At 41.5% G+C, this 24,604-nt stretch overlaps 1 protein-coding gene across 1 annotated transcript in view; it reads left to right on the plus strand.

Annotated features, from left to right (window-relative positions):
- The window catches only part of UNC79 (unc-79 subunit of NALCN channel complex), a 644,685-nt gene that overhangs the window by 616,963 nt on the left and 3,118 nt on the right, over positions 1-24,604 (plus strand). The window contains exons 50-51 of the mRNA XM_086937713.1: positions 7,008-7,085; positions 14,841-14,882. Coding sequence (XP_086793839.1) covers positions 7,008-7,085; positions 14,841-14,882 — 120 coding nt within the window. The remainder of the gene's footprint in view (positions 1-7,007; positions 7,086-14,840; positions 14,883-24,604) is intronic.

Here is a 24,604-nt window from a genome sequence, read left to right on the forward strand (position 1 = left end):
AGATGGTTCAATTACTCCCTATTCCAGCATTTTAGCTACCTCAGCTTTAATGCTCGCTCTGACATGGTCAGACAACCTGTACAGCTTATGTTTGACAGGTAGGCTGTCACCAGTGTCAATGTGGTGCACACACCTCTCAGTGATGCCTGGAGTCAAAGAAAACAAGCCAGAAAACTGCTCCAGCACCTGCGTACAGTCTCTGAGCTGCTGGTCTGGTGCTGCTGGTCTGTCAAGCATCGCTTCTTCAGAGTCGTGAATCCTGCTGGGGGCCAATGTCTCACTTCGGTATCAACCTTCAAATACAGCAAAATATTTGGCTAATCAAGGCACTCTTGGTAGTAAATGCAACCCTCAGAATGCCTTTCCCGCTGCAGAATACACTTTTCACAGTTAGCAGAAGACCAGGTAACGAGCACCAGTTACTGTGCACCTTAATAGCCTGTTTGCACATGCTGACCATTACGCTCTATGCAAACTGCGGATGTGCTCTTTGATGTCCAGCAGTATCATCAGTTATACAAGGAAGTTTCCATGGTGGATAGTTAGCTACATTTAAAATTATAATTGCCTGACATTCTTTAATGAAGATTAGTAGTCGCTGTGCAACTTCTACCATAAAGCAAGTGCAATTCGTAATTATTTATAGCAACGGTGTCCATGTGTCATAACGAACTTTAGCCCGATACTATGCATGGTCATGCTTTTTTTCCTGTATTGGTACTTGTATTGGTAACCCAGAGTGATGACATAATTTGACTTCTTAGTACAGAGCATAAAGATTGTGGAGCTGATTTGTCTCATTATTTTATATACCCAAGTTCAATTTAGGTACTCAACGAAATGCAGTAATGACAGTCAGTCCTCAGTCCTGATTCACAGATTGGTGGAATGTCACTGATGCAAAGGGTATTTGTGAATTGAAAATTTCACAAGTATAATCCAATGTCCTCAGTTGCAAATTTAGAACTAGGTGTGGCAAATTTGTGGGCATGGATTATCCCTACCCATAAAGTTGGTGAACAAGAAGAAGCTCATAAAATATTCTGTTTTCAATAAAACTTGCAGGTAGATTTCCCCCACTGGAGTCAATAAATGTAAAAAACGACACCAAACGGGACAATATTTTTGTAAACGGGTTTTAGGACACAATGGCAGGTGATACTTCTTTATACACAGAAGTGGCCAGCATGGCTTGTGGGTCGGGGGGCAGGCGCAGGGTCGCACAGTGAGGGGAGTTCGCGCAGGAAGGGGGGGTCAATAATAAAAAAAGAAATTTAAACCTACATTTCCGCGACCCTGGGTCCCGTGTCTTTACTGCTCCTGCTCTCTTGCCTCCAACATGAACAGGAAGCAGGCAGGCAGGCCCCCTCTCTTAAGCCAATCACAATGCGCTAGTGGAGTGTTGTGATTGGTCATGATGCTGCCCAGCCAGGGGCTGTAGGGGATGGCATGTTCCCCATGCAGGCTTCAATGCAGCCTGCAGGGAGAAGGGCATAGTGCGCATGACTGGTTTGGGCAGCCCGAGAGGGCCAACCAAGCAATCTTTGGGCACTTAGGAGTGGACAAACCACTCCTGACCTGCCCTCCTCGGGGAGCAGTGCAGCTCCGCCCACCCGCCAGCCCACAATGCGCAAAGAAACATAAAATGGTAATACCTAAAAGTTATTACCATTTTATGTTTTGTCTTTCTCGCACTCCTCTGCTCTAGTGGAGGAGCTGCCCCTGTTTATACGATATTCTGACATGCCAGCAGTTTCCCTCACTGGAAAGATTTGCACATTTACTTTTGATTCCGCTTTCCCCGGTGAGAATGAAGAGTGCACGCCCTCATATTTAATAGGGATGTAGATGAAGGGATCTCTTCATGGGCAAATGTTACTCTTTGTAAAGAAGGAAATTAGAAAGTTGAATGTCCAAATGTACATTCCTATTACATTTCCACATACAGAATACAAACCTCGGAGTGATCCTCCCAGAGCTTGCCTGTGGATATGAATCAGGCACTGTGAAATCACTCTGGGGAACAGAGGTGATACTGTGTCTGGAATATCATGGCATTATCCAGAATATGAGAGGTACTTCTCTTTTGTGAGACATGAATGCGAATAAACAGTTTTAATTTCATGAAGGTGTAAATGAATAAACAAAATAAATTATTGAAATATTAGCTTTTCCGTTCCCTTTGAAAAGCCAAAATCTTCCATTCCAAGCAATGAACAGAAATGTATTTCTTGTCGCTCCAACCCCCCCTACCTCAACCCCCATGGGATTTTGGGGACAACCCACATGGATGTGATTCATGATTGATTTTGGATTCACTCAATACAATATTCACATTGTCTTATTATCTGAACAAGGAACGATGAAGAAGCTATTGTACCTAAGCAATTGCATTCCCTCCATTTAAGTCATGGGCTGTCTCGATTCCATCTTGTACATTGCATTTATTAGGTAACCTGTCTAGAATTATTTTGAAACCCAGTGCGATAAGGGGTTCTCGCTACTGAAAATCGCAAAACAAAAATAAATATTACCGCTTGAATTTACAAGACTGTGCCCCACAGGCCTTGTCCCTGAAGGACATTGTGAGATGATAGTTTTTCAAGCATACATAATTTAATTTGGGTGGCTTTTAGGTCTGTTTTGACAACATTGCTGTCTGTTAGACGTATTGTGTCAAATGCTTTAAAATATATGTACAAAAGGGCGTTGACTGCATCCAGAGGAATATTTCCCTCTCACTGCATGCTGTTGGCTTCCTAATGAATGCTTGGTCAATAATGCATAAGGTACTATTTTACATCTGAAAAGTATACTGAATCATTTCACATTCAATTTTTAATCTCTTATATGCAATGTATGTTGAAAGTAGTTTTTTTCTGTTTTTTGATGGTTTCCAGCAAGCTTTTTAAAATGTTTTAAACAGGAACTATTCACAAGTTAAACATGCATCCACAAATATATGTTTACACACAGACATATGCATAGAGCACACAGTCTAGCTACTTGTATTAAAACAAGCATTGGCAAGCCAAATGGTGTAGCTTTAATGTGGCAACACATGAAAAGACAGACATGCACGAATGCAGCTTGCATGCATTAGTTCATTAAAGTCTTAGCTACTGGCTTTGCTAAATCTTGTTTGACTGTCTTTGACTGATAACAACTTTTTATTATGGATCTGTTCTCTTGTTTGTAGTGTTGCGTGACCATTGCCTGTTTGTGTGGCAGTAAATGTGTTCTTTGTTTCATCTTGCCCGATCTCACCTCTTATTCCATCTCACAAGAAACTGCCATCACAACAGGTTAACTGCTGCACTTCTTGAATTGCATGTTGTCAAAACCTCCCTTTCTCCTGCCTGAGGATGTTCTATGTACACTGGTGGACTGCCAGTAGTACTGGGGTTGTGTTAATCATATTTTTTTTAAATTAAAGAATCTTTTGCAGATTAAAAAACATCTGGTTACGTTTAGGGAAAGAATGAGGCTAAGAAAGATGCCCTCTGTGGCTGAAGGAATGTTCCTGCCACTCAGGTCTACGAGTGTGCCACTTGCCGCCTGCTAGCCACCTCTCTGAATTTCCAATTCCCTCTTTCGACGCATGCTTACCATTCCCTGTTCCACAAGTTCCACAGCAGACTTCTGGCAGCAGCAGGAAATAGGCTGTTCAGTGGAGACTGCTGCTCATGACTAACAGCAGCCCTAAGTTAAAGCTGAATAAAAAGTCCTTGCATTGATGGGTGAACCCATGATGATGGCGGGAGTACTCTCCTCCTTTTGAATGTACCCTACATATAATAATCCGGACACGATTTTATGTCCGATCGAGATATCTATTTGATAAAACTTGTCAGATTACTGAAGGATATGTACTGTAAATATTCTTATTAGACCCATATTAAATGGGCCCACACCCAGGTTCTACCTGTAATGTTGGGAATTTATCTACAGAGATTTGCGCTTGCCCTCTGGAAGTCATCAGGTGATTTTCCCCCGAGACGAAACAGGTGTCAGCTATTGGCTACATTTGGTGATGTCATCTACACCAACTTATCCACTATGAATTCATGTATTATACGTCTACGTTTATAATAAGGACAACGGAAAATAAGACAATAAAGAGAAGAATATCATTTTCTACCTAAATATTGGTTTTGCGCAAGGTGTAACCTAGCCACGTTTCTACGTTTACAGTACTGGGGTTGTGTTAATCGTATTTTTGTTTAAATTAAAGAATCTTTTGCAGATAAAAAAAAAAACTGGTTACGTTTAGGGAAAGAATGAGGCTAAGAAAGATCCCCTCGGTGGCTGAAGGAATGTTCCTGCCACTCAGGTCTACGAGTGTGCCACTTGCCGGCTGCGAGCCATCTCTCTGGATTTCCAACTCCCTCTCTAGACGCATGCTTACCATTCCCTGTTCCACAAGTTCCACAGAAGACTTCTGGCAGCAGCAGGAAATAGGCTGTTGAGTGGAGACTGCTTCTCATGACTAGCAGCAGCCCTAAGTTAAAGCTGAAAAAAGTCCCTGCAGCCTAGATACTGGTCTATCTTGGGCAGATATATCTGATGCTGGATATTATGGCACCGTAAACCTGTACCTCTAGGCTTAATTTCACAGGCAAAGTATTCATGTCACCTACCCCTTCTAGAACTCAATGCAGCACTTCTCCCCATTACCAAATCCACACCTTAAATTCACTAAAGTACTGGGATGCAATGCAATCCGAAGAGTATTCTTTTCAACAAAACTAACTGTGACTTGTCTGCAACCTCTGATGATAAAGCTTTAAGTATATGATGTTTTTAATACATATAAAAATGCCTGAAAACACGTGTTTCATTTTGGAACAGAGCCACAAAGGTCCCTCACTAGGACCCCCATTATGAATTGGAGGAGTGCTACCCCAGTGGCGATATTGCTCCCTCAGGTCACAGGTGGGTCAGTGTTGCCACACTCAAATGACCATGTGGTAAACTCGAGTCCGGTTTTAAAAGGGTGGTCTGCACATGGTAAATCTGAAGGGACGTCCATTCTGGGGTGGCTAGTGGAGGCTGAGTCTAGCCTTCACCCAACCCGTATTATCATAGTGGGAACATGCCGTGCTCTCGAGGCACCCAAGGACCTGCCCCTCAACACCCAACAAACCCAGGGTCCTGATCCCAAATGGATCATGCTCAGATTTACCCTCTTCTCAGAAAAGATTTGCCAAATTTGTTGTGATTATCCGCATAAGTTTGCGGAAAAGTAACCAGCATATCTAGGCTACCTAGGTTATTTCCCATTTCGGGGACAAAACCTCATGGTAACTGGATTTTGCTTAGGAGATACCATCATGAAACACTAATTCCAACCATGGTATTGCACACAGAGTGTATTTTTGATAGATTTTTATTGACACAGCATAGAAGGAAGATCACACATGAAAGGAAAGCGTATGACAATCAAAGATTCAGACTCACTGGTGGAGCCTTACTCAGGGCACTTCTGCTAAGGTGTGTCTTTAAACCAACTGTTGTGCTCATCTGTGTTTTTAACAAGCCAAGCCTGCTGCTCAATTATCAACCTGATGAAACCCAAAACAGACAATTTAGCTCAACCTACCACGCATTTTCCACATACAGAAAACAAGAGCATTCTTGTTTATCCGAAAAACACGTACAACCTTCTGAAAAATTCCATAATGTTTGAACAAAATCATAACAGTGTTTAGGAGCATATGAGATACCAATGTGGATACTTTTGTGACAATTTCAGAAGAAATCATTGAAGCTAAATATGGACATTTCTCAGACAAAATTAGCTTGGCCACTGTTTCCATTTCTTATAATAGTATTAGCAACATGATCAGGTGCGCTAACCCTCACCCAAGAGGGCCTCTTGGTGTTATAACTGAGTATTGCTTTGTTCGCCCTAAGGCAGGGTATGCCCAGACGTGGGTCCCTTGCTCACTTTACCACTGGATTCAAGCTAGCCTGGCTGATGACAGCTGATTAGCCAGAAACCGGTCCCAGGATGCTTGTTTCCAGTCCAGGGAAGACATGGCTTGGCAGTTCGGGCTGGACTGTTCCAATGAGGCGCAGGGTCAGACTGATTTGCATATGGCCATGTCTGAACTGGGGTGGCGGAGTGAGCTAAAGAATGATGGTGAATTAAACCCAGATCAGTTGACTGGGAGTGAGTGCTTGCATTGTTCAACACTCCGTCCATCATCCCCTTTGGTATTGCTCAGTTTTAGATCTAGCAGCAAAGTGTTCAACAGAGAGGGAGCAAGAACTGAAGACATGTGACCCCGTAAGTGAGACCTAAGAAACCTCATAAAGTCAGAAGTAGTGACTTAACTGAAGAATGTGATCTAGTCGGACAAAATTTAGTCAAGGGTTTTGCCGCAGAGGGAGCAATTTTTCATAGAAAAATCTGTGGGCAATGTGGAGCACATTATAAAAGATACTGAACGGACAGCCATCATAATATTTCTAAAAGAGGAGAAGAAGAACCATGCGAGCTGCTTGACTTTGGTTGGACAGCAGTCGGCTCAATAGTGGCACGTAGAATTCTTCCTAGATTAGAATGGGAGTATTCTTATCTGCTTTGGTTATAAGGTGAGAACCCTAGTAAATGTCTGGTAAGGGGCTCTGTGGTGTGTAGGATAAATATAAAATCTCGTTTATTGCAAAATATCATTCCAGCATTCCAGATGCAACATGTTGGTGTTCTTTTTACTCACAACCCCCAGCCCCCGGGACAGTCTACATTTATTTAGAGTGGTAATGCATCCCTGTGAAATATCCCCCCTGCCCCCACCCACCGGCCCCTGCCCCTGGTGTCCATCAAGTCCTTTTAGCTTATAGTCACAAAGCATGTTTTACTTCTCATAGCCTCTTTGTGATGTAGCAGTCATAATGCAGACAATCTACATTTGTGTATATATCGACTAGCTTACGTTTTATCTTCAGTAGCTCATGTATCCAGCCTTAACTGAACATTGCCAACGCATTCTTTTTTGCAGATGGTGGAAATGGTGTGTCTTCATGTCATCAGTTTAATGGAAGCCCTGCAGGAATGCAACTCGACCATTTTTGTGAAGGTAGGCAAATCCTGTGCGTAGAGCAGTTGCATGGGGAGTCCATCGGGTGTTTTCTTAATGTCACTGTCAACTCAGGGTCATCACGCCAATAAGATGGGGGACACATTTCCACTAAAAAGTCGGGCAAAACAACAAAGAATAAATATAAAAACTCAATTTTTGCTAGTGGATGTATAGTGCTGTAGTGGCAAAATGATGTTTTCTTGGAGAGCCGAACATCACTGATCTTTTTGCCCTTCCACAGGGTCGTGAGAAAATGTTCCCACCTGTGCTATTCTACCTTAAGATTTATAATGTGCTGGGCATTTCTGTCAATGCTGTTTTAAAATGTATTTATTGATATTACATAGTTAATAAAAATAGGCAAAGCTATTACAGTACTTAACACGACCAACTATTTTACAAAATAATAAACAGAAAAATATAAGTAACTATTTAATACATAGGACAGTTATGACTAAACCATGCAGCATTGTTCCTCATTTTCCGCTGTTTCATCCACCTACCACCAGAAACATTTTACGCTTCCCTTCAGAAAGAAACACTGGACGAACACAATCTCTCCACCCATGCACACCCCTTGGAGAATTTTCTGTGAATCCAAATAAATAATTTACTGTTTTTCCGATACATCATTTCGTGCACTGAAAATAGGTCGTCAGCCATATTTCTTCCTTGGCTTTGTGAATTGTCTGCCAAAAACGTCTACGTCACGACCAGGGTCGAGAAAATGAAATATGCTTATCCGTGTGCAGAGACAGAAAAATGTAAGTGAGACCAAGAAGCCAAGCACTTATTGGCTGGTCAGTCATTGATCTCAGAGCATCATTTAAAGTTTAGCGGGCTCCAGGACAGCTGGAGAAAATTGTAAGTGAGACAGAGAAGCCAAGCACTTCTTGGCTGGTCAGTCATTGGCCTCAGGGCATCAGTTAAAGCTCCAGAACAGCTGGCGAACTGGAGGCAGGACCTCCACATCCTCAGTGGAAGAATGAGAAGTTCCATCTGTGTCAGACCATATTTTTCTCCCTAAACTGGCTCTCACCTCTGCGTTAGGAGCCATTTTGAGATAAAATACAGCGGAGACTGGTTTAGCGTAACATATATTGTTTATAAAAACAGCCTCCCCTCCCAGTGGGGTCCAAATACAGGGTAAAAATAAGCATAACTAAAATCTCCCACATGATGGGAGTTGACTCTCAGTGTCTTTGGCTTTTATTTGCAGCCTTTTTATGCTGGTGAAAAAAACATAGGATTGCTGTGGCAGTTGTGTACTGAAGAGATGCCAGTGGGAATTGTGTGGGAGAGATTACAGGAAATAGCAGGGACCCTCCTAGACGGTCCCATCAACATGGGCGTTGTCCGATAGCTGAAAATGGTATTTACCTGGAATCTGAATGAAGTAGGGCAGCTGAAAAGAGGGTGTTTTGGACAGCCCACCAAATGGGCACCAACAAGTCTGTTTGGCTATTTCCATCCAAAGTTGACCTGATTTTAACCAGCTCGTGACAGCAAAATAAACCCTTCTAATTCTAGCACCCCATCTTTTGAGGGCCACAAACCAATCATAGTTGAAGACTCATGACCCATGACTGTCAGATTCCATCTCAGCTGAAACTGTTGCTTAAGATGGTGGAATAAGACAAAAGTAAATGCATTTCACCATAAACAAACCACTAGTGATTCAAGTCTTTAACTATGAAACTCCCTTTTACCATCTGTATAAGATGTCACCTCGAAAGACAAGGCTGAATAAATAAAACTATCACACGCCAGTCATTGAGCAAAAAGTCACTCCTATGAGAAAGAAATCAATAAATTGGCTAAGATCTTGAAAATCTGTTTATTTGTCATGTGTTTGGCTTGATAAATTGAAAAAAATTATAGGACAAGCTAATTTACTAACTTTCAGATTGGTTTGCCATCTCTGGAAGAGAGCCATTGTGGGAGATGGTGTAACATGAAGTCTGGTGGATAGATAGCCAGGTCTGGAGAGCACATTTCTATGCATGTGTCTGAGAATCTCCTTTTTCAAAGCCCTTCCGGTGCTGCTTGGACTTGCTTCCTATGATCACTTGGTGTGAAAATGAGACTGGAATTATCAGCAAAGTATGGGTTGGTATTATAATGTTTATTACGGCTGCGGTCTCAGCTCATTGAGGTTAATTAAAAATGGTCACGTTGCACTTTGAATGAGTCACGAAATGGCAATGCATTACTAGGATCTGCTCTTCAGTGTACAGAACAGGAGGCTTTGTGAGTGTGTCACCGAACGTGGTTTCCAATTGCTGGTTCCAGCCTGGCATATCAAAGGACATGTTTAAAGTCAGTTTCATGAACATGATCCTGCTGGATGCTGCACCACACTCAACGGATCTGCGGTTCACACAATGTAATAGGAACAATATATCACCGAGTGCCATGAGGGTTTGCAATTTACCAATTACACTTCTTAAGACCATAAACAACCATAATCAGTATTGACAGGTTAAGATGATCCACTGGCAAGTCTGTTGGAGACAGAACAATTACAAGACTTATTAAATCACATTTCAGCTCTGATTTGATGATGATAGTGGAACCTCCCAGGAATTTGTTGGTGTGATTAAATTAGTTTGCTTGTGGCATGGTGCTGAAATAGTGCTGAAACATTGGGATTAACGTGCTCTGCTGCTCCTTCCTTTGGTACCGCTTGACACTTTCAGAATATTTACTTTTTACTGACAGCTTGCCAGCGGTGCCTGTAACTTCTAACTTACCATGTCTCCTTGTCTCTTAATGTAGATCACCATCACTTTTAGTTATTCTCATTATCCATTTTATCTGCCTCGCTGCATCTTCCGCTATTTACCTTTTTAATTAATCTCGAACTCTCTATCAATCTTGTGACGCCTCCCTTATTCACTCTATTTTTTCCTTTTGTTCTTTTCCCCTTGAAATTATGTAAGGAATGCTTTCAAATGGTGCATCTAACAATATATTTTACGAAGAGTACTGAAATAAATGTATACCTTCTACTGGCTTTTCAAATAAGAATGGTATGCAATGAGAAATGGCCGCTGTTATTTTTCAAAACTTGCAGACAAGATACCTCTTACTTCTTTTCCTTTTCCAATAGTCTCTCTTGTAAATAGGTGTTTTAGGTACCCCTATTTCACAATCGCTAGTAATGGCAGAACTGTCTCTTAAGTTAGAGAGATCTCACTTGCTCTTAAGGAGAAGCATCAACTTCAGATATAGGGCTGTGACAGATTTAGACAGCGGTTACACTGATTTTACAAGCTCAGGTCTCAGAAAGATAACATACATATAATCATAACAATACTGATAGTTTTATAATATAGATTATGAAATTCCTCCATGCGTGTCATAAAGTAACACCAAATAAGTATCCTTGGCCACCAAGATAATGAATCAAAACATTAGAATCTATATTAGCAAGGATTTTCACTCAACTCAAAATAGAAGCCAAGTGTCTTATAAAAGCACCCATTTTGCTCTGCACCTGTTATTTGTCATTAGTAAATAGACTGAATTTTCCCCACTGACAATTTTACCAAAACTGGTGGTGCTGGTGATTCCAGCAGTGGGAAAAACCAGACCTATTATGAATTGGACCTCTTGAAAATCTGTAATCTATCATTTAGAGTTCAATTCCACCCAGTAATTCTTCATTTTAGGGTGGACTTTCACCTGAAGATCTTTGGGTAAAAGTTGAGAGATTCCTTGTGTGTAAGTAGATCCCATAATTCTGATGGGCCTGGTGAGTGCTGTTACCAGCCCCATCAGAATTAAGAGTACGCTCATAATGAGGGCCCAGGACTAGTGCCTAATTTAGAATTGCTGCTCAGTATCAATGTGCGTGCCATGTTTGGCTTCTGTGAGACTTGCGGCACTTTCTAAACGGTACCACAAACATCTTTGCTTTCTTTGATGGGAACTGGGGATTTTTAGAAATCTCTGCAAGTTTTTGAAAAATGCTTATGCAATTGGGATTTCTGATGTTTTTTATGCTCATGCCCAATGTTGATATTTTTATGAAGGTAAGGGGCTAACCTTGACTGTGAATTTTCAAATCTACTTCTCAGCAAGTCTGTTTCACTTTATTAGAGGCTCGTCTACCCACTAGACCTAAACCTTATTGTCTCTAAATACTTGTCTGGTGGTTCTAGAAGGCTTATTGGTCGTATTGGTCATTCCAAACACCCACATCTGGTGTTGATGAGCTTTTTTCTTTAAAGGTATTCTACGTGGTTTTTAGTTATCATGTTATTTCCCGTACCTAATAAGTATAACTTCCTACAATCCAACAATTTGCTATTAACTCTTAATTTATATTTTGCTTCATGATTCCTGGTTGAAGGACCTCACATTTACTGAATTCCATTTGATACCATATTCACCTATTTTCTCTTCTTTTTGTTTTTATTTTAGACGACTGTACACTCACAATTCATCATTTCACTCAAACAATCATAAATAAAAGGATTCAAATAGATATTTTAGGACAAGTGCCCACAGCTTGTTCAGATGTTCTATCCTGCCATTAGTTCTGCATATAGCAGTCCTGGGGAAGGAAAAATTAGAGGCAGTGCCAAAAGAAAGGCAGGGCCATCGTCACTGTGACCTCTCAACCCTGTGTTAGACAGGAAAATACTTCATAAACTGTATTATCCTGATCTGCATACAAGGGACAATTAGTCAATATGGCCAGGTGGACAAATCCTGGAACAATGTTGTCACCCTTATCACTTGTAGATAGAATACCATTATTAAAGTTAGAGGTGGGCAAGAGGGATGTTCTGAAAATTCTCCCACATGAAAGATTAACACAAATATAGTGTCACACAAGATTATTGGCTGTATTACCATGGCCAATTTAAAAACTCTCACTTGATGCTTGAACAGACGAGGAGCATCATCTCACAAAACCTAATCCCAGTGGGCCAGTCAGGTATACTTCTGCGGATGTCCTTGATTTTACTAGAGGTAGTCAAAATATTCTAGAATTGCATGACGGTACAACATGAGGGCTGTTCTGCCAACAATATTTATACATTTCTACTTCTTTCAATAAATGCTACACATGCAAGAGTCATCAGAAAAAGATGATAAGTAATGTTCTTCTGAAGACTGTCCCACCCACGTCCAATAAACTATTTGTAGTCTTACATTTCAATTGACGTTTAACTTAATCCTTCTAGAGGACAGTTGTCTCAGTCAATTGGGGGTTGGTGTGGAGTGTGATTCTGCCTTGCTTGGCACTGAAGTGGAATAAGTGAAGCACTAGTGGGATAAAGTATTCTTTGGTTTGTATGCTTCCTTTCTGACCGAAATGGAAATTCACCAATGTTTCTGATCTGGAGTACAGACCAACATTCTCCAAATTTGTTGAGTGTTTCACCTTTAGATATACTGTTATCCCTACACCAAATCCTACCCGTGAGTTACTCCACTTGTAACCTTCTGGCGTGAATGCACTTCATAAACACCCTCTCATTTTAGTGAAGCAATTCCATCTGTTCTTCAGCCATCCCACAACACCCACATAAATCAAAATGTTAATAAGTTTAAAAAACTAAGATCGAATAAGTCGACATGATGACCTCAGTCCATCATAATAACATATGCTTCTACAAAAGCAAGTTTTCCTATTTGTCTCTACCTCATAACCCAAGGATTGATGAGGTCTTTATGACTAGCAGTTCCCACAAATACCAAAAGGAAGAAGGGAAGTGAACGTGTTCCCTCACTGGTGTGAATCCAGTTTTGCATCACAAAATTATATTTAGCCAGGAAAACTCTTTATTATAGTTTCTTTGACAGAGATATACTTAGTCTTTAGACTAATCCCTTTCATTCCTATGGTATATTCTAATTTTCACTCAAACTAAGAAATTATTTCCTCGTTTTATTCTAGAGTATTACTGATGCTCTACTTTGTGTATGATTTGTATACCTGACATGTTTAGGATACCTAGGAAGACTAGGCTACAACCTGCTCATTCAAAATCCATATGTTCCTCCAATTTTGGAGAGGATCTTTGTCCTCCTGGCCTAATACCCAGGTCTGCCTGCTTTGGAACGGAGGATCCACGTTGAAGTTTCGGCGGTGGCTAAACATGCAGTGATTCTGAGCAGATGACTTAATCTCCAAGTACCTAGAAAAAATGAATCTGATATTGTGTAACATGATCTATGTGCTCTTGTAAAGCACTCCTCCAGTGCCCTCGGGTCAAGTTCACACTGTGTAAAACTGCGAAAAAAACCCTGTCACCTAATTTTGATCTGAAGAGCTCCAACCTTTAAACGCATGGTTCCTCCAGTGGGGAATTAGTGCTGGGAAAATATTCAAAAAATTGCATATTACCTGTACTCAATATCCCTGGCTTCAAAAAGTTGAAGCTGGAAGGAGCCTTTTAGGTTATGCATGCCTTGACCAACCCACGATAAATGTGGGAGGACTTAACATGCACAAATATTGCCATCCACCTTTTAACCCCTTCGATGCTGATGACGAGCTCAGCTCGTCATCAGCCACGGGGGGCGTGTGCGGATGACGAGCTGAGCTCGGCATCTAACGCGGCTTTTAGAAAAAAGCAGCGTAGCGCGAAAATAACCGCCGCAGCGATGCGGTTAAGCAACCTCTTGCGACCATGGTAAACAGAGGATAGCTGGTAGAATACGTAGAGCAGACGAACAACTCATTTGTTAAGGGCATTCCAGAGGTTCACCACATCAATCACTGCAAAGGGGTTGTTCTCCTCTCATGTCTCCAGAGAGCAGAAGATGCTCCCAGACTTCTGATCTTCTACAAAGGTGTGAACACGCCCCTGTTTGAAACATTAATTGTCATAGACTACCTATGACCTGAGGCAGCGCCGTTAAAGTGCGCTGTTTTCCATGCCTCTGCTACCTCTTGCTCTGTCTCTTCTCTTTCTGTCTTCAGCTTCTCCCCCTCCCTCCCTCTCTTTCTCTCTCTCTCTCCCTCTCTCTCACTCCCTCCCTCTCTTTCTCTCTCTCTCTTTCTCTCTCTCTCCCTCTCTTTCTCTCTCTCTCTCTTTCTCTTTCTCTCTCTCTCTCTCCCTCTCTTTCTCTCTCTCACTCCCTCCCTCTCTTTCTCTCTCTCTCTCCCTCTCTTTCTCTCTCTCTCTCTCTCTCTCTCTCTCTCTCTCTCTCCCTCTCTTTCTCTCTCTCCCTCCCTCTCTTACTCTCTCTCTCTCTCACACTCCCTCCCTCTCTTTGTCTCTCTCTCCCTCTCTCTCTCTCTCTCACTCACTCCCTCCCTCTCTTTCTCTCTCTCTCTCCCTCTCTTTCTCTCTCACACTCCCTCCCTCTCTTTCTCTCTCTCTCCCTCTCTCTCTCCCTCTCTCTCTCTCTCCCTCTCTTTCTCTCTCTCTCCCTCCCTCTCTTTCTCTCTCTCTTTCTCTCTCTCTCTCCCTCTCCTTCTCTTTCTCACTCCCTCCCTCTCTTTCTCTCTCTCTCGTCCATGTTTTTTAATCCCACCGTTGTGTTCTGCCAAGGGAACACTCTCATTTGGTTAGACCTTGCAAACAAACGTAATTTAATAAATACATGAATTAAGATATGGTCTTTTAATTCAATGATACGTGCTGTGGTATACCGGGAAATTGGTGCTTATTTGAGTATATAAATAACTGCTGATGTAGACAGGAAGAGCGTCTCGCTTCAGTGCTCATTTAGAATAATAAATGCAGTGCACAGCATGCTAACACTAGTTTTCCTGTCTCATTGCAGCTTATTCCAATGTGGCTCCCGATGATACAATCAAACCTCAAGGTAGATTTTGTTTTACCCTCTATGCTCATTGAATATTTTGCATCAATCTGCGTGTATTGAAATATTTTAAAGTAAGGCATAGATTGGATTCTGTTTTCATTTATGTTTTATTTTAATAAAATATGTGGAGATAATTATTCAGTCCAGGTGAAGTACATTTAGCCAATCATAAGGCATCCTAATTTACTACTCTGATCACAATATATAATATGTTTAGCTGACCTCTGATATTGCTTCTTCCTCTTGTGACACTTTACCGGAAGACTTTAAGTTGCGCCTTGGAGTGCACTGAGGAACTGATGAATAAAATGACCTGTTTCATTTTTGTGCCCTTAATATTTCAATAATCTCTGCATACTGTCAGTTTATGTTGTGTGGTGGCCTGTTCTATGAATTCTGGGTCTGACTGAAAAAGTGTTAACATTTAAATGATTGATAGGCTAGATTGATCTCAAAGGGTAGGATAGTGGGGGATCAGTGGGGTCCTCAATACTTTATTGGGTTACCTGCTAGCCCGCCACCTCAGCGGAGCCTTGGGCCTCTGCTCCTCTGGCAAGGAATTGCCATGCAAATTCGAAGAGCTCTGCCAAGCTGGTTGGGATCTAAGTGCCTTCAGCCGAGCAGCCGACGCAGGGTTCTACTCAGCGCATTTAACTTTACTGAGTGGGTTCCATGTTTCTTGCTCCTACTCAGTGATGTATTTTTGCCCTTAAAAATAAACTCCCAAAGCAGGAGCTGAAAAGTTGAAAAAGAGAAAAAACAAAATGGTCGTGATGAGAACTGTTTTCTCCCTGAGCCTTGGGGTCCAGTCTTTGTATTCTCTTCCCTGGAAGAAGCTTGGCAGGGAAATAGGGTGCTGCACTACAAAGAACGGGACAACCGTCACTATCCATATGACCTGGTGACCCAGCAGCAGCAGGCAGGCTTGCCTGGTCAAGGCTTTTCTATCAGAGCTAGCCGCGGCACCACCAATGAAGACCAAGAAGTTCCCAATTCCTCTAAATTGGAGTGGGAACCACATGTTTGGTGCGGCAGGAGTGACACCAATTTACACTGGTGCTCTGTTCAAAACTCTAAATGATTCGTGAGTCTCCAGGTTGGGCATTGTTTTGCATATATATGCCATAGTTGGATGAAGTAGCTTGATCATTTCAAATCTCTGTTTTGTTTCCATGGTTCTTCGTAATGCGTGCATCCTCCCAAAGCAAGCTGCTTGCTCAGTGGAAAACGTATCTAGTTTGATCTGTAAACTTATCTTGATTATTTCCATTCTGCTTTATGATGAGGACGACTATTTAAATTATATTTAGTTCATTTTAGATGCATGGGGAGAGCAATCACTTCGCCCTCACAAAGCTATAACTATTGACATATTTATGGATTTCTTTCTTATTATTATGTTTTTTCCATGAATAATGTTGACCATTATTCTCTTAAAGGTTCGAAAAATGCTCTTCATAAACACATGTTTTGTACCAAATACACTTCTTTCTGTAGAACTAATGGTGTAATCTCTATTGGTAGGCTAGGCTGCTCGTCTTCAAAGCTTTGCCTTCCAGATAGTAAATAAATGAGATGTGTGTGCCACTCCAAGCAAACAGCAGCACGGTTCTGAAATAACAAGTGAAATGCTTAACACCATATTTAAGAAAAGATATTTAAGAAAAGAGAGAATAAAATAACATGAAAAATAACAAAAATAAGGAAAAACTGCTTTTGGTTCGCATAGTTAACCAACATAAACAACTACAGTTCATGTTTCAAAAACATTAATCCTGGAGTACTACATCGAACGTGTTAACTACAGGGTTGATATACATCAAGAATATTCCCTTTGAAACCTCAGCTCAATGATGTTTACAGAGGCCAGTATGGACCAAAAAATCATAGTTGAAATTCAACTGGCTATGTGTGAACAGGAAGAAATGAGAAGAGAAACAGACTTTACAGGGACAAAAGGAGACAAACTTGATATTAATTGTCAACATGTTCTTTCAGCTTTACTTTAGAATGGTGTAAACTTTCACAAGACAATTATCAATGTTTCTGTAACTGTCCTTAACTGAATCAAAGACCAAGTAGCCATTGAAATAAAAAAATACAAGGAAAAGGAAAAACTCTTGGATGAAAACCTTGCATACAAAAAAGAGTTGTCTCAACCTTTGTAATGTGGCTAGAAGAATATTGAGGTCAAGCCCACCTTCTTTTATGTTAAATTAATTTATATAGTGCGACGTCTACCTGAGGGTGTCTTTGCGCTGAAAGCTAAGCATAGTAGGGGATGGTGGGGGAAAGAAACAGTTTACCTGTTGAATAGCCAAGTTTTCTGAAGTTTTCTAAAGGCAACCAGAGATGATGAGGATCTGATATGGAATGACATGGTATTTCAAAGTCTAGTGGCTCCAGCGAGGAAGCTGCTATCGTCCCATTTGATTTTCTTAAATCTAGATGATGTAACTGAGTAGGTGCCCAGAGATCTGAGATTCCAGTTGGGAATATACCAGGAGATGGCTTTTCTGAAAGATTCTAGACCCAGGGCCTTAAAGGTGGGACAAAGGATTTTAAATTTGATACGATTACTGACAGTGAGCCTCGAAGTGAGAAGGCTTTCAAAATCTTGGATTTGGGCATAAAGGGGCACTGTGGTATTGTGGTATTGTTTGCGATAGGAACAGAAAAATTGATGCAGAAGTGGGCAAGGTTACCCCTTGGAATGTTTTCCCCATGGTCTGTGGTAAGGCCAGGTGCCACCCTCACCCACATGCTAGAGCCTGGCATACATGTGGCACCCCTTCAGAAAACTAGTGGACCTTTGTGTCACCTGGGGGCTCAAATACAGACCTTGTAGAGCTAAGCCAAAGTCTAGGTTCACTCAGCTGGGACTTAGAAACAGGTTGCTCCCATTCAGTGCTTTTTCACAGCAGCCGACCCATTTCAGTGGAATGCCACATAAAAGGTATTTTGCCTCATGAAGCCCTGTTTGGCAACAGCTTGAAGCCTTGTTCTGCTAGAAGAATCTGAGCTCCAAAAAAGTGCTTGAGTCTGAAATTTGAAATCTTCCCCTGATGAAGGTGCCAAAACTATCCTGCCAGCGAGGGACAATCCCTGGGTGCAAAGTTTGAATTTCTCTTGCTCTGAACTTACCTGCCATAAGAACAATAGCTTTTTCTGGGCTTTCGTCCAACAGAAATTCAGCATCCTAGTGCCCTTCCCAGCCGCGTCTGATGCCTTGCACAGCTTAATATTTGTAATTTATATTTCAGAGTCTAAATCAAAAGATAAAACTTCTGACAAGGTTGAACCTGGTTTTTGTATTAAACCCACACTCCATCTCAGTCAGCCTTAAATCACGCCTAGGAATTGGTCAAGCACAAACAAATTACCACAATTTGCTGTTAAACTACATTTGTATTTAAAAGTTTCATATCTTTTGTTGTTTTTGGTCATTTTTTTCTCTATTTTCTTAATGTGGAATGAGATTTTGATTATATTGTGTTCTCAACTTGACTGATTTGGTACTTCTAAAGGTTTCACAAGTTAAGCCTGTCTGGTCTGTGCCACAGATAGCAGGGGTTAAGCTCAGGTTGAAATTACCCAAACCTTTACTGGACCTAACAGGCATAAAGGCAATATTGCTTGTGTCCACCACACCATGTAATAAAACACTTTCTGACAGATACCCTTTATGTATTCTCTGTGTGTGTGTGTACTGCTAATGTACCTGGGGTTGAGATAGAAACAAAAATCTATTTAACTTTAAAATGTATATATTGCTAATGTATGTGGAAGTTTAAAATAGTAAGTCTATGCCTATCTACATAGGTAATGTTAATGAGTTTTTGGTAGTCCATATTTAGGTCATTAATGTTTGCACATCAATATTCATAATGGTGCCAAATGAATTAAAGTATCTTCACCAATTGAACGTAGTTGTAATTCTGGTACAGCTAGTGTGCTTTTTCAGCTGAACTTAAACTATGGTGGGGAATGACAAGAATAGTATCTTTCCCAACAGAGATGTGACTTGGTGAACATTGCTATATGGATGCCTCACTATAATTTAGATATGATTCTTTATTGCAAGTGTCATACATAGAAACTGCAAAAGGAGAGGTCTTTGGGATTGAAAGAATTGTGATCCTCAGAGCCTATGTCAGAAATTTACCCTGGGCGTAGTTTGCATAGTAGCGCTACGTGTAGCTATGCAAAGTGCACTTCGCACTACGTACACTACGCGTAGCTACGCGAACTGCGTAGTGCGGTAGGGAAAATGCTGTTCTCACTGATTGCACAGTGCCGGATTCTGGTCTGCACTGTGCAATCATTGCAAACGGCATCTTGCACAGTGCAAGCAGTCGTTTTCTGCTGCTCGAGTAGATTTGAACACGAGCGGCAGCTTTCTCAACGCGGACTGGTAGTTTCTCATTGCGAGCGGTCCCGAGCGTACGCAGCAACTCGCATTGAGAAACCTGACCTCCCCACATTGAGAATCTCACCGGGAGGTTTATTTTCCACGCTCGTGATTGGCAACTTGATGATGCTGATCGCGAACGAGGAAAAAGTCTCGCCGGGATGTTGCTATTGCTCACTCACAGTCGCCAACTTGACGTTGTGGACTGCGAGCAAGCAAAAAATGCCCGCTACGCGTTTTTGCACTGTGCTACGTGCAATTTGCATAGTGCGTAGTAGCGCAAACTACGCACGCTCCACAAGCGTAGCGTAGTACTACGCCAAAGGCTATCAGAAATACTAATCCATGTAGCATTTCACACTTTCATCGTTCTAATATTACAGAGATAAATTTTCACCTGCATTGGAATTGCTTGATTGGTGAAATTTACATTTCTCCTGCGAAGTTCCGAGAGGTTAGCACACTTTTTACTTTGCAGATGTTGTTACACATGCCTAAAACTGGATTTTTTGCAAGTAATGTTTTGCAGAAGACTGTTTCTGAAAAACATACTTTGCAGGATAATTCTCCCACTATCCATCGATGACTGCTGACATTTTTCTGTAAAAACTGTTTTTAATATTCTTTATTCTCACAGTTTACATTTTGGAACATTTTCACAGTTCGTTAACCTTGCAAATATTTCTACGTTTTTATAACAAAAATCACAGCTTGTAAATATACAGAAAAAGCTTTGTACCATAGCTGTACTCTTTCTGTAATACGAGATGAGCTGAATTGAATGAGTGTTTACTAGCTTAAAATTCCTGATTTATTTAATTGGAACATTTCTAGAGACGATTAGGCTGTTGTTGACGCACTCTTGGATATTGGGTTATCAACCCAGTGCCATCCTTCCTAAGAAAGCGTCAGTCTTAAACACAGATCTTCTACTTTATCATGTTTTTGACAATATTTTTTTAGAAATGATTTCATAGCAGTGAGGCAATGCATGCTTTATTGTGAAAATAGAAAAATCTACAGATGCACATTATCACCGAAAACGAAAAAATAAAACCTTAAACAGCGTGATATACATGGAAAAGAGAGAACCATTGGTTTACTGATGTGGCAATGAAATGACGTGCAATGTACAAGAGCCTTGGAAGAAAAGATAGCAACACAGCCCAATATTCGAAAACAGGAACACATTGTATGTACATATAAACACATTCACTTAGCTGTGAGCCTCAGTCATGAGAAAGCCTAGGATTCTTACCAATTCCATTACCCCTTCACTGGTGTGATTAGTCAGTTCTTAGTTTCTCCCAGTTTAGCCATTGGATCAGACCATTAGCCCTAAATTCCATCATCTTTAGGACAAAGCCTGAAAGCCTATAACATTATTTTACATGTTAAATGAGTTGCATCATTTTTTAAACCATTTTGTGGAAGAAGCAATCATCTTCTTTGAGCAATCAAAGGAAGTGTGGCAAAAGATCCAAAGACGATAACCTGATCTAGAGCTTCAATGGCCTGCTCTTGACAGTTCCCAAATGGGCAGCCATCTGGTCCAAACGCCGTTTTTTACTGCAGGTACTCTCCAAATGCAGGAGTACCATGATCTTTAATCTTTAAGCACCAGTAATTCAACATTACATTTCACTATTTCCATTAAAATAGTTACAACAAAATATATTTTTGAACACCCACTTGACAATTCATGTAAACGGGTGTGGTGTGATCCCTATTAGCAGAAATATTAGAAATGTCCTAAGTTAGACCTAACAGGCAACTGATGCTTAGATTGATTCATCATCTACCATTATGCCTCTGCAGTAATCAGTCCAGATGCTTGGCTTATTTTACTAACATCCTCAGTCTGATCAATTTGAAATGGGCTTCCAATCTATATCTCTTACAGATCCCTTTCTAAAGATGGAATCAAAGTTATCTGGTGAGAGTAGATAAAAAAAACAGAGGTATCCTTCTAGAAATAAAACTTACTGTATTATTAGAAGGTACTACTAAAGCGGATTCCAAATTATATGTGACGAGAGCTAAACAAGAGGAATTCAGACCTCTTCTTTACTGTTGAAACTAAATTACTGTAATGCCTTTATGTTCCCATTCTACTATAGATTGGAAACTCTAGATTCCTTGACAAATGGATAAGACCGCTGTCCTTTTCAATCACTTTAGCTGTCAAAAACAGGGTGTCAAGCAAAAAAGACAGGGGAAAATCATGCCAAATATGCCAGGTCTAACAGTTTCCATTTTAGTAAGTCTTTCTGTGCTTAAGTTCACAGTCAGGATTTTGTTATCTTTCACAGAACTTTGTGAAAGTAGTAGTTATGTCCAAACACACTTTAGCCTGAATTATTACACTATCAGAGGCCTGAAATCTTCTTGATATTCACATCTCAAGGTTTTAGAAGTAGACAATTGAAGTATATATTAGCTAAATATGATGCAAATGCTTAACAGATTTTTACATAGGTGACGTATTTTGCATCCCACTGATTTTGCTGATTATATCCAATGCTTTAAAATCACCATTTGATTCTGAAAACATAAGAATCAGTGGTCAAAACCCAGGGTTCAGATGTAGAAGATGATCCAGATGGGCAGGGAAGCCGATGCCACTGCTTTAACCAAAGCTGCAGCACTCTTGCGAAGTCTGGTTGCACTGACTGGTGCTAGGATTCTGTTCTCAAAGAGACACAATCTCCTTGCCCTTGTACTCGAAATATCTGGTAAACTATTCCAGACAAACAGCACTTCCTGTTGTCCCAGGTATGCACACAACTTCAGAAACTCTGGAAATAGGCTTATTATTAATTGATTCTGTTAGAACTAGTGATAGCACAACGTTAGTGTTAGGGCTGCAAATTGTGATAATGATGTTACAATGTTTCTCTGTTGTTTTCACTGTACAAGATATTGTGTGGACTAAATGCGGGAATTGTAAACTAACTACTTAAAAAAAAAAATCAAAACGCATATCCCATTTAAAGTGATCATTTAGGGGCCGATTCCGATTCGGGAAAAAACACTCCGAATAGCCGTTCAGAGCGTTTTTCCCATACGAACGTACCCTGCAATGTCCCCCGTACGTACGACGAAGTACGATTCGTACCAGGAGCCGTACTCTGTACGAGTCGTACAGAGATCGTACGACTCTAATCTCCGTACGATTCTCCCTCGGAACCCGCTGTACGCGACATCTGTACGGTTCGCAGCTGATTTTTACGACCCAGCAAGTACGAAACGTGTCGGGTATGCACTGTATGACCCTTTTTCTACGGGAGCTGAAAACAGCCGTAAAAGCAGAGTTTGTGCCGAAACAGGTACGGAACGGCCCCTCCCGGGTACGGTGCGTACCCCTGCGATCATGGGGTGTACGAGCGGTACCCCATGTATGATGGGTGTACCCATCGTACATGGGGTATGGCTCGTACACCCATCGTACATGGGGTACGGCTCGTACACCCATCGTACATGGGGTACGGCTCGTACACCCATCGTACATGGGGTACGGCTCGTACACCCATCGTACATGGGGTACGGCTCATACACCCCATGATCGCAGGGGTACGCACTGTACCCTGCGATCATGGGGTATACGGACCGTACGGTGGGTATGTGTTTGTGTGCTTCTCCGTACGACTCGCCCTTACCTGACGTGGACCGTACGAATCGCGTCCTCATACCCCGGTCCGGATCGTACTCGTCGGGTCATACAGCATGTGTACGAGTCGTACGGCATGTGTACGAGTCGTACGGTTCACGGTTTCAGCCTTGCAATACATACGGATCGGGACGATTCGGACGGATTCACGGAATACGGATCGTACTACGTGACTCGGACGGACGGGTACGATTCGTACGGAGAGGGCTCCAGATACAAATCGTACGGACGGATTTTTTCCCGAATCGGAATCGACCCCTAAGTGTGTAAATCATTAATGAAATATTGTTAGGATTACCATTGTGCCCCTGAACCCTCACAAACACCACAGCCGCAGGAATGCTGAGTGAGTTGTAGGGGCTGCAATTAAAATTGACTTCCTTACTCAATGATGGTGCTCTGAACAAAATCCTTGCACCTGTGGGATAGGAACCCAAATCCTGCAGACCTGGGCCCTAGATCCCAGGATTAGCAACACTTGAAGGTGTGTGCATACAGGCTTATAGCCATTACTATCTTCTCCAAAAAATCTGCCATATTTTGTGATAGATCTTTATTTAAAGTTTGGTGGACGGGATATTCTGGAAAAACATGATGAATATCCTGCCTGCAGTATTACAAGTGCCATATGCTATAATGCACTTGTAATCAGTGGCAGCTCCTCCCCTAAGGTGGAGGAATGTCACCTTACTGTTCAAGAGGAAAAATAAAATGATAATAATGTATTGTTATTATTTTATTTTCCCTATTGCAGTCAGTGGCAGGGCGGGGCTGGCCAGAGCAGTGAAGGAGCGGTGTACACTCTTGGGCCGACCAAACAGTTTATGCTCACTCTGCATGGTCCTACCAGGCTGCATTACACAGCCTGGTCAGGAACATGCACAGGCTCCTTGTTCCAGTCTGAACGCCGATCCACGGCGCTCAGAGCAATCACAATGCTGTATTGCAGCGTTGTGATTGGCTCTGGAGCGCCTGCCTGCCCAGGTGTTTCCTGCTACCAGCAGGGACAGGAAGATGAGAAGGACGAGGATTGAGGACAGAGGAGAGTCAGCGGCCGGCCGTTAGAGGCAATTCCTTTTTTATAACATTCCTCTCCCCCCGCCCCACCACCCCCTTCTGGTAGCAGCTGCAACTGCTTGTAATATGACGGATGGGGCATCTGCCACATTTGTGACATTCATAAAGCTCTTAGGCTCAAGGATTACTTGCTCATAGAAAACCTGGTATAAACCAGAAATAGTGAGAGTGCACCAATCGCTGGATAAAACCAGCTAATCTCTCACTCAGAACTCTCATCAAAATCTGATCAACAGGGTGCAACGGCATGATTAGCCGGTATGTTTCACAGAGGTTTTGATCGTTTACAGGCTTGAAAAAAAGTTCCCATTTACTCACCAAATTATCTCAAAGATTAATATGCAACCATGTTGCGCTATGTAAATACAGTAAATAAATAAAATAAATAAATACAGTTGCTTCTGTTTCTCTATTGGCTTAACTGCCTGTGGAAAAAGCATACCTGTCCTGGAAAGCTAGTAACCAAAAACATGTATTAGCGTAGTAAAATTAGAATTCTGTCAAGGTGGCACATTCTTTTTATGCCCAGCTTTACCACCCGTGGTAATGTTACTTTGTTTCAGA

This window comes from Lissotriton vulgaris, chromosome 9, assembly GCF_964263255.1.
Source record: "Lissotriton vulgaris chromosome 9, aLisVul1.2, whole genome shotgun sequence".
Taxonomy (NCBI): Eukaryota; Metazoa; Chordata; class Amphibia; order Caudata; family Salamandridae; genus Lissotriton; species Lissotriton vulgaris.